At 29.4% G+C, this 15,182-nt stretch overlaps 2 protein-coding genes across 33 annotated transcripts in view; one reads left to right on the top strand and one right to left on the bottom strand.

Annotated features, from left to right (window-relative positions):
- The window catches only part of LOC105149511 (furin-like protease 1), a 255,160-nt gene that overhangs the window by 236,658 nt on the left and 3,320 nt on the right, over positions 1–15,182 (top strand). Inside the window, exon 13 of one of the 5 annotated variants that reach the window (XM_087412780.1) lies at positions 12,740–12,918. The exons of 3 other annotated variants lie outside the window; for them this stretch is intronic. In XM_087412780.1, coding sequence (XP_087268906.1) covers positions 12,740–12,918 — 179 coding nt within the window. The remainder of the gene's footprint in view (positions 1–12,739; positions 12,919–15,182) is intronic. One more of the 5 variants, XM_087412781.1, reaches the window with a different exon arrangement.
- The window catches only part of LOC105146636 (uncharacterized), a 512,872-nt gene that overhangs the window by 10,471 nt on the left and 487,219 nt on the right, over positions 1–15,182 (bottom strand). The window lies entirely within an intron of this gene.

Raw genomic sequence — 15,182 nt, forward strand, 5'->3', positions numbered from 1 at the left:
AACAACCAATGTTTTGATAAATGTATTCTAGAACTCTGCTTGACTTTTACTGAAAGCAATCGTAAGGATAGTATAATAAACCTTAAATCTACATTCGCTATTTTAACTGACACTGTATTTAGCATCGGCAAAGATGGCTAATTGAGTTTATGTTTTATTTAATTAATACAAAGAATTTGTATTTAACTTCATAAATTAAATAGCATGTTGTTTAATTTATGTTACTCTCAGCATCAAAGATGCTCAATAAAAATTTAGCTACATTTCTTCTTCCATGTATCTTCTTTTAATTCCATGATGATTCAAGTGCAACTGTACATTACATTTGTGCACATTAAACTGAACATTAAATTTTCTTCTAAAAATAAAATCAAATTTGTCTCAAAGTTTTAATTGAAGACTCGAAAAAAAATCTGAGTGATTAAATGTAATGCTATCTATTTTGCTCAATTCTGCTCAACGTTTCAGTCGAGGCCCGCCATACGTGACAGCGTCCCATATTCGCATGTGTAATTTTCCACGTGAACTTTTTGTACGAGACAAAAATATAACAGGGAGCCAACTGCCATTAGCGAGATCCGACTCGCCCGGTCTCGCGCCCTGCCTCTCCTGGAAAAATTGCCTCGCGTAATTTATAATACATCTGATGGAGCTGCTTGTTGTTTACTTCAGACACTTGCCACGTCGTCGATTTTGATCGACGGATTTTGGCTTCAATGTGTTCCAGGGGAGAAGGGAGGGAACAGTTTTTCTCTCGCCTTCTATTTCTTCTTCTCCTTTTCCTCTATCTCTCCTTCTCTTCTCTTTCCTCTTTTTCTAGCTCACTCACTCAAATGCACGAAAACACATAATCTTTCTGTTCTTCTCTATCTCTCTTTCTCTCTTTCTGAGTCTTTTCATCTATCGGTCTGCATCCCTTTTGTTTCTCAACATCTTTAACATCCTCCTGTCTGCCAGCTTTCTTACATTCTGAACCTTCCTTCACGCTTCATAAGCACTCTGCGTCCTTCCAAGGAGGTAAGATATTCGGTGAGCTATTAGCACTGCCGAAACTAGAAGCTATAGGGAGGTTCTCCGGCTGCATATGTAAACAGTTGGGGATAGAGTACATGAGGCTGTATGTGGATTTTGGATGCATGTTGAACCACGGGCTTTGTCAAGTACATGGTTAACGATGGTGACCATGTACTTAGAAACTTACTTTGATGAATAGTTACACCGTTTTTTATTGTTAATATTATACTATTATATGTATTATTCTATTAACAGCAAATGTGCTTTCGTTATTCTTAATATAAATAAGGTCAACATGCAAAGTTTCGCGAAAAAGATAATGATCAATGAAAAAGGATACTCTAGATTGTTATTGAAAAATGTTATAAATATACAAATATGTATATTATATACTTTACATTACTTTTAATAATTTAATGAAAAGAAAAGAATCGTGTTTGTACCACGAATATTATTCATATGTATTCCATAATTCACATCCGGTCTCGAAAGTACAGTATATCAAATTTTCGACACGAAACTTGCTCAAAACGTTGTTAACTATGATAATTAAAAATCGCGTGATCCACAGGCGTAAGTAATTAACGCCCTCAACGCTTAATCGATTCGATGGCGATAAGAATGTCGCATCGTTAAACGATCCGATATTTTCTGAACAATTTTTAGACCTCGTTTTGCTTGGAATATCAATAAAAACTGGCGGATATGTTCTATTGCTAGCTTAGAGGTGATCGCGCGTGCTTTGTAAAAATTTCGATTGTGGGGATAAGCGGTGAACTCGACGAGAAAGCCTGAGCTTCACGACGAGTTGACGGGGCGATTTTTCTTTATCGGGGAACGATCGTCAACGAGTTATCGAGTCGGAAGGAAGTTTTCACCATCGAAAATCCGCCACTGCGAAAATTCGTTTCTAGGATTTACGATTTATATCAACGCGCAGAATCCAATCATGTTCCGTCGAAAGTTGTAGGCCACAAATCAGAAGTTAACTGCGCACGACAAGCCAGGAATCGAATTACAATGGATATATTGTTATGTCTGCTTGGATAATGCATGCCGATTATAAACAAAACACGAACAGTTTTGAATGTTTGTACAAAAATCATGGGTTAAGAAATTAATATGTTCGATATCCACAGATATCGTCATACCTCGATCGAAAATCATACAAAGATATAATATTGGGTCATTTAAAAAGTATCCGCGGTTTTTTCATTCAAAAATTGAACAAAAAACCGCGGATACTTTTTAAATAACCTAATATATATTACCATTCATTTAAATTAGTCAATAATTTATTATTACTTTATTAATTTTTAACTAAATTTAACTATTAGGTGTTGGAATTAATTTGTAGCGTTTTTTAATGAAAGAATGTTATTTATTTCACATGAGCATTAAAAAATACATTAATGAAAGTACTTTCCATCACTTGTAAAACGCTACGAATTAATTCCAACACCTAATAAAATTTTTAAGATATGAATTTGATTAACATTTTACAAAAGACCCGAAAAGATACGCGATCGACCTGTATAAAACTTTCGTGGCGCATCAGTACCTACTCTAGAAACTGATGCATCACCGAAAAGCTGAACAATCATACGAAAAAGGGAATATTGAATGGCTACGGAAATTAAATTGACGTTACAGTCGCAATACTAAACGTCGCTTTCCAAGCAACGTCCTGCGAATGAAACGTTTGTGATTTTTCGAGATGCACTGATGCTCTAATGGATGGCTATCGAATGCAATCACGAGGAAAAAAAATGTATGCTCGAATATATCAATTCCTGGATCTGACAACTATCTCGGTCAAGAGACGAAAAAATCGGTCAAGCATCTGCTTCAAATACATTCAACTTTAAAATTAGCACTCGTCATATAAATTTATGTATTATTAATATATTGAATAAAAATAAAATAGTATTTTATTATTTTACTTATATATCTATAAAATAATAACAATGAAATAATAATACATTAAAATAATTACGTTAAAATGTAATTATTATAGTATGAAATATGGTAGCATAATTAGTAACAAAAGTATTTGTTATGTTCAAAGATTTAGTACTATGTAAATATTTTTTTAATTACATAAGCAAGAATATTACATTTTCAATCTTAAAAGAATAAATGCCATATATTTTATAGTAACAGTGATTTAAAATTTAGATACGACTCTTCACCGCTTTCGATTTTTAAAATATGTTACCATGCATCTCACACATATCAAATTATTACGATATTTGATTTATTTTTGTTGCTCGACTTCAATATTTCTTTTATCGAACATCGTTGCTCATAGCGGAAAAATAAAGCAAAATTCTCACATTATTAAAAGAAAAGTTCAAGTCGATTCCAAAGCTGCGGATGAGATCAGAAAGAATACTTCACAATCAGATTGAGTATTTCACAATCAGGTTATATTAGCAACTAAATTCTCATTTCTTACAAAATGAAAGAGGCACTAAGAGCGAATTCTGATATTTTTCGATGTGAACGGAAAAGATATTTAATATTTCATTTCCATCGATATTGAAAGAGTACGCAAGTAAAATCAATTTTTCTTTATCCTCTTTTTCAGTTATAGTATTTATTTATTTATACGGATGAATAGGACTTTTATCGGCGATCGACATAAAAAAATTCAAATTTTATAGTGGGAGAAAAATCATGTTCACTATCGATACAATTTCTCTTTATATCTTATACAATTTCTTTCAATTCCTCCATGGTGTAAAAATTTGAAATTTGCATAGAAAGTATACCAAAAGTATACATATTTCATTTCTCCGTATCGTTTTCAATTGTAATTTTATTGTATGTTTTTTTTGTACATGGCATTTGAATTTCAATTTACTGAACAAAACTAAAATTTAGTTTTATATAAAGAATTAATTTTTCTACAATCATAATACTGTTATGTACAAAAAATATTGACTTGTTTCTTTTTTAAAGCAATCAATTTCTATGACAAATTAGATCTTTTAATTAGGTCTTTGGTATTCACGAAAATTTTCTTCAGTCAAAATTCGTTTTTAGTAATATAAATCAGAAGAAAACGCTATATCGAAATATACTGAAAGGAAAAGAGCAATTCTGATATCGTTTGAAGAGAAAGAGGCAGATTGAAGTGAGATAGAAATTCAAAGGCGCGTTGATTTACAGACGAAGATTCCTTGAATTTCATCTCTGATCAAAAGGGTAGTTCGGTCAGCATTTTGCAAAATGCGAGGGAATAATTTTAATGATCCGGGTACGAGCAAAATCTGATAAGGGAAATACTCGCACAGTAATCCCTGTCGTATTCGCAGATTAATTGCGAAATGTAGCCGGCTACCATCATAAGATTAGTTGGCTTTACTATTGAAATGTGTTCATAATCTCAAAAATTAATTTTTCTCTCACAGCTTTGAGCGACAAGAATTTTTTCAATGTCAAATTACATCTATCATTAAATTTTAAATTAAATGTTCATATAAACGTTGAATATCTTTTTAAATTATACCCTTTAAAAGATATAACAGAACATATTCATGAAAAACACATGACTTGACTTAATTAAATATTATGTAATAGACGAAGAAGTAGAATCTTTTCCCATTATTTACCTCAAGACACATTTATCTTTTTTCAAATAATTTTCTAAGAAATTATTCGTATATGCAATAAGAAAATTGGTAATGAAGCCGATTTCTCGATCGAGGATTCTCGACTTTTATAAATTATATACATATATATACACATGCATGATATTGTAATTCGATTTCCAAATATTCAATATAGTAAGTCAATATACACCACCCTGTATGTTCATTCATCGCATCTCTGCATGTTTTTTCCTATCTTTTATTTTAAACCTCTCCCTGAAAAACAAGCTATAAATTCTACTCTATCTGCTCCTATTATTTCTTTTCTTTGTTTCCATTTCTATTGTCTATTTGTTGTAATTAACACTGTAAATATATAAATTGATATGTGATAAGTAATGAACTTCCTCTGCTCTTCCCTATTCTCTTACATTCAATTTTTTCAATTGCTTTTATTGTTTCCCATCTGAATATCTTTTATTTCGGAAAAGTATTTGATATTGAGGATTTGTAGACATACTTTCTTTTATTTTATTTATATGTATATGTACTAATATATGGAAGAAAGGCAAGTTTTTTTCCAATAACTTTTACTTAATTAATGTGAATAATAGTTACAGAATTCTCTTACAAGAATTATGAGAAAGTTAATTTTTTACTAAAATGTAAAAAGAACAGATTTAATATTTCTCCGTGTGATATCTCTATTGTTTTATTTTAATATTCGATGAATGGTTCCTCCACATAAGTATAAGATCGACTCGGCTCTTAATCCCTTCGTTGGCCATGATATTATATATTTTTTTAGAGAATAGGCAGTCAAAGAGCGAGTACGAATGCATATTGAATAACAAAAGAATTTTTATTACTATTATTAAATCGTTCGTATCGATAACATATAATAGCAACTATGTTAGTTTATTACTCATTGTGATTATATTATTACATTTCATATCAATGTAAGCGGATGGTGCGTATTAGTCGTTGGTGCCGTAATTATTATCGTCCTCAAACATGGTGCACATATCATTTCAATCAAATCGCAAATAGGTGCTGTTCTCTGAAATTATTGTACGCTTATACATATATTTTGTCTCTTAGTTATCATATATCCTGAGATTTAATTATTTATGAAACGTTATACGATGGTTTATGGAGAAAATTTTTGATTTTTAAATGAAATAACGAAAATTTGAATTTTCTCTGAATTACAATTCTATTGAAATCAATGACTACTCATAAAAGTAAGAAAAAAAAGTTATTTCTTATAACAAATTCTTACAAAATAAAATATATAATTAAATAAATCGGAAGGAAAATAAAAATGATTGTAATTTATTTTAAAATATATTTTCTATAAACCATCTTATGCTCCATAAATTATCGAAAGAAGAGGCGTCAGTAAAAGAAATACTATCATTGAGGTGTTTCATATTTAACAAACATTTAATTAGCAAATTTAAGTGCAAATTAGTAAATATTTATACTTATAAACGTACTTAGATGAATAATCTTCGTTTTCCGAGTGAGAGATTAAGTAAACACTTTTTCACACTAAACTTTTGAGATGATGTATTATAATATACACATTAATTTGTGTTCAAAGTGATCATAATAATGTTATAATTCTCTTTACACGGCGACGCAAGATTCATATTGTCTTCATCGATATTTGTGAAGAAATTTTTCATAATCTCCAATTAAATTGTACTTATATGTCCTGAGATAGATAAAATGAATATGTAATTAAGAAAAAATACGCTTCCATATCTCATAGATATATTCTCTGCGCTGTGTGTCTAATTGGTATCATTTATCTATTGATATTTGAACCAAAGTGAGTTTGTATAATTCGCTCATTTTGCATGATTCATCCTTAAGATTGATCATTAACTCATGATGTTATCGCCGCTTTCTTTCGTTCTTTATTTATCAAATTCTTCAAGTATGAGGATACTCGTATAATGCTAGCTATTGGAAAACAAGAGTTTGAAGTTACAGTGCTCATAAATAAAAATTTAATACAAATAAAATAATAAAAGCAAATGTGGCAATATTACGGATCGAAATTGTGAATTAGACATTAAAAAATGTATGACGTAATTCTCTGATACAAATAATTATTTAGCAAGAAAAAAATCGTCACAAATTAAGATGATTTAAATCTTAAATCATCAATCGTCTGTAATTCAATTTTCGCAACTAATTTGAAAAAAATGATAGAAAATTGGTTTGAAATGAAAATAGAATATAACAAGAAATATATATATATATTTTTTCTAATACCATTTAATTTCTAATATGTTACAATGAATAGTCATAATTAATATTTCGAAGTTAAATTTTCCAGAATTTTCTTCTTTTTTTATCAATCTAAAGATTTTTATTATAATCATAAATATATATAATAAAATTTTCAAGAGAAGAAAACATTGGAAAATCTATAATTTTAATGTATTAATAATGACTGCTCATATTAGGAATTATTCATTTTAAATTTATATTTTTATTATATACAAGTTGTGATGCTAAATTTGGATTTTATCTCGTATTAAAAGATGAGATTTAATTTTTATATTAAAAAAAAATATAACTCTCTATCGAATTGGATTTAACTCTAAATACAGCGACAAAAAAATAAGAATTCGAATTCAATATAATAACTCTTCGAGAATCTCGTCAAACCTCGCACTTTTTCGTGAGCAAGAAGAATTATTATGTAACGCTGCGTAATTTTTTTTTCCCGCGGGACTTACGTCCGTGGAGGAAAGATGTTTTAACTGCGATTCTTTAATTAATCCCTGATTTCAGGGTATGACATCCATCAGGGAGACTGGCATAACGAAGTTATCCCATAATAGGATTAGAAGGCTCAAAATAGGAACGAGCGAATCGATTGAAGGGACCGGTGACTTTTCACGAGTTTTATGACGAATCTTTTTCGCCCCGCGGAATCTCGTTTCGCTAATATTCAAAGAATAGGCGAAAGTTGTACCAAGAGTTCGCGAACTCGTTCTAGATCACGAGAGAAAAATAGAAAGAAAGAAAGAGAGAAATAATTTTATTACATACCTAGAATGAGATCCCCTAAGAGAGCAGAAAAGATATACAAATATCGAAAAAGTGCAAGAAGGCGAATAAGAATGTATGTTTGTGTGAGTGTATGTGTGTGTACATGATAAAAGAGAAAGAATGAGATGCAGCAAATGAGAATGCGAGAGAAAAAATGAAGTTATAAAAAACGAAAGTACACAGATCGATTATCTATATGTATAGCGAATTTCAGTTCTAAGAATAAGAGTCAATTATATTAATCAGTGTGGAGGGTGTTGGTCTTCGAGAAAACAAAAAAAAACTGATATAAACGTGGATACTACAAGTAGTACAAGGAACTTTGGATGTATTTTGATTCGTTCAGATGTGACGTATCTTCCGAGATGTACAATACCAGCGACATCGCTTCGGGACAATCTGACTTTCGGCAATAAGAGCGGAGAATTTTCACCGCAACAGTTTTATTTCATCTCGCGAATAATGACATTCATTGCACATTTATTGTAGCATTCAACAGATCGTATAAAAAATAGACGAAAAGACTGGCAGAGATAGAAACTATATATTTACATATATGTATATGTATTTACATATATATATTTATATAGTATATCTTTGTCACAATAATTTCGATTTAATAAGTATATTTATACGAACAATCAATTTTATTAAACGAGAGAGAGAGGCGATATTAAGATTATTTTTGCTTGGCTTTTTTATCGACATTCCACGAATTTCACATGAACGCGCTTTGAAACTTGATTTATCTCGTCGAATGTGACCGAGCTGGAAATTTACATTGGGAGAAATTCGATTTTTCCAAATTAAATTCGGTCATTTTATTCAGATGAGCAATTAGGGGCCAGTCGACGTTTAACATTCGATACTGTGTACTATCGATCACACGTAGTTCACTCGCGACAATAATTCACATCACACACGATACAGAGTGTATCCCTCACAAAATCGTAATGTGAACATCGACTCGAAAATGCTTAAATTGAATTCTCACGATTGGAAAAATCTGAAGAACTCTCAGCGAATCCAACTATATTTGCGAATATTTGCAAATTTCGCTCGAGTTACATTTTACATAAAATTATGTTCACCGAATCTGTTCTCTAAAAGAATAATTATTCGGTTTTTTATAATTTCTCTTTTTTTATAGCACTTTCAATACTATTTTACAATATTTATTTATATTTTCAAACAAAGATATAATTTGTCTCTTACATAAGTCTTACAAAAATATAGACGTCCTCACTATATTATAGTTTTGTACTTAAACAGTTTTGTACGAAAGTATATTAATTCATAAACGAAAATGATGTATTTACGAACAAATTGCACAAATGGTGAAGCAAAACGCTTTCTCCAAAAGAATTGCACCTGCAACTTATTCAAAGTTTTATAGGATATCATCTTTTTTCAATACTCATCTAGCTTTAATATTTGTACATGAAGAATTACTGTGCAATACACAATAAAGAATGCGTATAATCATTTTGTAGATATATATATATCCAACAGCACTATAATAATCATTTACATTATTATTCCAAGATCTGTTTACTCGGATCTAAAATACATAGCCGAGCCGGATGCTGTCCCGCCGCGATTGTCTGCCATATTGTTAATGTATCTATTGTAAATGTTTGTATGTATTGTAAAATGTATCTTGCTTGGAGAGGCGACATATCTTAAGTTATAACGTTTCCAAGAAGGTGAGAAGATCGTGAGGTGCGGTTCGCGCAATTCGCGCCCACGTTGCACGCTCGCGCGCTCGTCCCTTCCGTTCCTTTCCTCCTTGACTTTACTTCTCTCTTTGCTACGATTCGCCATTGAAAGATATCGTTGTAGATTCCGTCGAGTCCGGTCAATTTCCGACAGCGAAATCTGCAAGGAAAGGACGCGGGAAGAGGCGCGAGTCGTGCGGGGCGCGAGTGTCTGCTACACACATTTATGTACACATATACATAATATATTGTATAAGCAATGGCAGAACTACTACGAGTCATTATATGCGACATTGGAATTTGTATATCATGAACGAATTAAAAGAGGAGAATCTCCTGCATAATTATTTGGACATTATTAATCCGCGGATTAATCCGATGATTTTGTAAGGCGGTTTAGTCGGATCGAAGGGTCGATCGTATTCGTATTAGAAATTTAAACGCTCAACAGTAAATATGAAAATTGAGTACAATAATAATTTAGAATTACAATCGCCGAGGGATTAATCTGCTAAATGCATGATATTTAATCATGATATTAAATTATGATATTTAATTGACAAATTAAATGACAATTTATTTATGCTCAATGCAACTATTTAATATGAATGTGATTCGACTCCTTTATCCGCTTATCCTTTTCTTTTTTAATATGATTCATACTCCAATCCTATTGTTCGCCATCAGTTTACTAATCTGCAACTCGCGAGCCAATTAACGCTTTTCTAACACTGCTTGATGTTCTAATCCTGATTATATGCGCGTGCGAGGACGTATGCAGGTATGTGCCAATTAAAGCATGCCTTAATTCGTAAATAAAGCCATATGATAAATTCGTCTGTATGGATTGCCATAATTTTCTCGTAATGATTTTACTATTCGATTAAATCTTTTTGTGTTAATAATTCTCATAACTCCTGTAAATTTATGTAATTTTGAATAATTACAGATATCTATATGAATTTTGAGAACATTGAGATAATACTGAATGAAATGAATTGTTTTTTTTTAATCATCACACATTTTAAAATATTAATATTTTCTGTGGTTTTTTTGTGTCATTTTTCTTATTAGGTGTTGGAATTAATTCGTAGCGTTTTTTAATGAAAGAATGTTATTTATTTCACATGAGCATTAAAAAATACATTAATGAAAGTACTTCCCATCACTTGTAAAACGCTACGAATTAATTCCAACACCTAATACAATTCGTATATTATTGACTGTTTTTGATTTTAACATTGCTACTACAGAATATCATATTACTGCAAGCTATTAAAAATATTATAAAAAAATTATTTTAACACTACTTTGAATTATTATATAAGCAGAATTTATAATCAAACACGATGCACTTATGTTATCGATACAAGAACTTTCTGTATCGTAGATTATTAATATTTCTTTGATGAAGGTTTTTTCAAAGACGTGAAATTAGAAACTTAATAAGTATTTTAATTAAAGTTATTAAATGTTGTAAATTGCGTTTATAAAGGACAAACTGCGTTAAAGTTACTGGTTATAAAGACATTTTATTTCTCATTAAGGTCAAGTAATTGAGCATTGTTTGATTACAAAATATATTCAGACGAATATTCAATTTATCAAAGATAACAATGCATAACCAATGATTTCCTTTGAATGTACATTAACCTTAATCATACCTTTCGATGTGCATGCAACTCTAATCTGTAATTGGCATATTCTTTTATAAGAAAGAAGGTATTAAGACAACGCAAAAACTTGAAGAAATGAGAGAATGATAGACGTCAAAAGAAATAAACAAAGAAGTGAATATCAGAATAAAATTTAATTTTTTTATGTATGAAAGTGCTTCTCATGTGTTCTCATGAATAATTCAATAATTCAGTAAACAGTCTAACATTATATCAATGTGAGATCTTTTAATTAGATTATAAATATTTTAATTATGTATGAAACACACATATAGATTTGAAAAATATTGATAATATACCATACAGCAATATTAATAATTCTGCACGAAATTCTGCATATTGATGCACATTGAATACTAAATACTGAACTTCTAACTTACTTTTTAGTAAGTTTAGTCAAAATAAATGGCTTTTGAAACAGCATGACACGACATTTCATTTGAAACGTCGTTATCGCTTATATGCATGCATTTGTGCAATGTGTTTGAAGTTTATTTTATCGGCAATTTCAGTGCGTCTTCTAATTTACTCCTGTTTCCAGTTCAAATATATTTACATGATGGAGAAATAAAATATATAGGAGCTCTCTAGTCTTTTCTCTCTTCAAAATTGATAATATTAAGGTGATTCACTGAAGTTTTCTTACCATGACACACTTTTTCCAATCCGTTGAACTGTATATTGTATTCTAATACTTTATACGTTGAAAAGATATAACAAATAAATTAAAATGATATTACTCTTCTTTACATTTCAAAAAAGATTTTACGTTACTTTTTTATTCACGATATGTAAGTCATATAATTTTTATTGAAAACTATTATTTTTCGAAAACATGATTCTATCTTGCAATTTAATTAATGGTGCGCTTTTTATCCTTCCCTTATTGAACCATCTATTCATTCTATCTTGATCGAAACGGACGTGGAGAGCGTTGGAAGACGACACGTTAGAGAACCGTGTGAGCTTGTGGCAATGTGGACCTGGTACAATTATCCTTTATCGCGATCTTCTAGGACAGGAACGATTAATCCATCGTGCGGCAATAACTTTTAGGGATTTGATTAATCAGTGCGAACACATCCCAGATCGTCCTGATGTCCAGTACATTAACAAGAACTTATCAGTCAATTTAATTGAGCCATTGGAAGATAATTCAAAGATCTACTATCCATTTCAATATTCTTACTTTCTTACGCATTATTATTATAATAACTATATTTCAATTAATAATTTTATTAGAATTGTATAGGAAACGCGTGAATTTGCTTTTACAACTCCCATTTTGTCAGTAAAATAGAATTATATTTTCTTGATATCAATTCCAATCTGAGAACTTACAGCTATTAAATTAATGTTATTAATTTTATCTTTAATTTTATTAATTCGAAACAGAATACAATGAATATATTATCTCTTTTCTTTCTAATTCCATCATTTCAAATCACAGATAAAGTTACGTGCCGATACGTGAATAAAGTGTTCCCCAAATTATTTCTTAAAATTCCTGCTTTTCAAATATCCTATATGAATAATATAATCTGAAAAACGAGGAAGGTTTTTTTCGGCGAGCATTACACGTATATAGATCAAACTATTTGTGAGATATAAACCGTTTCGAAGTTGTCACGCGAACGTTGCCTTTTATCCCTTTATCCTATAGCAGGTTCAGAAAACGTATTTAGGTACTTGGACTCTCCATGGGGACGAGTGCCGGACGCGGACTTTCTCAGACCAGCCACCAACTACCAATCATCACCATCACCAACCACATCCACATCTCCACAACCGCACATAAATACAAAAAAAAACAGCCTTATCCCTGATCGCTTCACCAGCAGGGTGAGTCTTACTTCTTTCTTCTTTCTATATAATATCCTATTTTAATCCTCTATTGCGCGATTTATTACTCTCAAAAGTACTTGGTTGCCTAAGGATCGAAATTCATTTCCCATTATAGTCTAATTTTATATCTTGCTTTTTATAAGGTCTTCCAAAAAAGATTTACATGTTTCGATTTTTTCTTATGTATATAATTTCTTGTTTTAATTAAGCTTTTAATACCATGCGTTATTAATAAATTATTAATGTTAGTAGCTAAAGAAATTCTAATAACTCGAATTATTAAAATTTAATAATAGGTTATTAAAATTTAATAATAGGTTATTAAAATTTTTAATGAGTTTTTACTTTGCAAAAAATTCAAGAGTTAATTAGAGAAAGCCAGTTGTTAATAATAAAAATGTAATTGATTCTTCTACGAGAGAGAAAAAAAAGAATATTGGATTTGTAATTACATTACTTTTTAAGAATATTTCGTATTTTTGTGCAGTTTTCATATTTTTCATATCATATATATAAGTGATTAATGATTTACAATCTTGATAAATAATATATCATAACAAGATACTTAATATAAATTTAATTAATAGAGCTTTATGATTGTTGCCTTAGTTATTAAGAGAAGTGTATAATTCAGAATTCATTTTAAGGCTTCTGAGAAATAAATCCCTTAGGTTTCACGTACTTTGACGAGAAATAGCTTCTATTTTCTCATTTCTGTACCAACTGCTTTTGTCTATGCACATATTTCCTTTGCTTACGTTCTTAAATTTCGTAAAAAATTTTCACATTTATTAATTTGCTATAAAAATCAATATTATACTATAATTAGTATTAATTAGTACTATACAATCATTATCGTCAAATAATAAACAATTATATTATTAATCTACCAAAATAATGTTATATGTTATAGTATAATAATATTATGTACTAAATATTAACAATAATATTAATAGTGTCAGAATATTTTTATACATTTCATTTTCATTTTATAAATGTAATGGAGTATGATTCAATCGTTAATAAAGAAATTATAAGTATGTATTAAATGTTAAAATTTACATACGTCGCTGTTTATTTTTTACATTGTATGATATATTATGTTTCTGAACGGAAATACAATATATTTTTCTATATTTTATATCTTTTTATCTTTATTAATATATAAAAGAGAGATTTATATAATATGAAAAAAAATGTCACGGTTCTCCTTTTTTATACATTTACTTTATTTTTTATTATACAAACTGTATATATAAAAAAACAACAATATTATGTTAAAGATGCCATTGTAAAAAGAAACTTTAATGTAAATATGTAGTATACATATAGTATACATATAATAACATTGACACGTAATGTCAATTATCATTCATCTTGTATTTTATTTTGTAGAAATTAGTATGTAAAGTAATTTATTTCGTTATGAAGGTGTACATAATGCATGAATGAAGATTAAACTAATGTACTTTATTTGTAGATAACAAATCTTGTAAACTCCACAAACTTGTCATGTCTATATGTTATGAAGTTTAAATGCAATACATATATGAAGTATGAATGCAATACATAATGCAAGTGCAGTAAAATAATATTTATAATATATGTGCATTTTATTTGTTACTATTTTAAGTACTGTGTTCCAATAAATATTATTTATTTTTGTAAAATTTATAAATGGAATATATTGTAGCATGGCATATATATGCTTTCGCATGCTTCGCATGCTTCGCAAGATTTTGAGAGTAATGTTACGGGCTTTATCATTTTGTGCATGTATTTATATAATATATATGTATGAATTTCGAAGATCATTTTTTAAATTTTCTTTTAGTATGAACGGATTAATATTATTTTTTAGTTATATACTTTTTAGTTAATACGTATTTTTAAGAATTACGGATATATAATTTTAGGCCTGGGCGAATCGATAGCACACATCGATTATTTCAAATAATCGAATTTATGCCTATCAATGAACATGTATTTCTAATATATTTAATTAATCAATTATCCAAATATCTGAAGGCTAATTGATAAATTTATATTAAATGTTTCACATGCACATACATAGAAAGTATTATTCGTAAAATCAATTCTATGTAAAGTTTAAACATAGCTATCGAATCGATTTTTATAAAACGTAGTTTTCTTCACCTATGCAACAAAGTGTTTAAAATCAAATCATAAGTTTTTTGCGTCTAAAAAATGACTTAAAGATGTCTTATGTTATTATATAATTTTAGACTTGTGTTGTTTGG

This window comes from Acromyrmex echinatior, chromosome 13, assembly GCF_024713525.1.
Source record: "Acromyrmex echinatior isolate Ae372 chromosome 13, ASM2471352v2, whole genome shotgun sequence".
NCBI lineage: Eukaryota > Metazoa > Arthropoda > Insecta > Hymenoptera > Formicidae > Acromyrmex > Acromyrmex echinatior.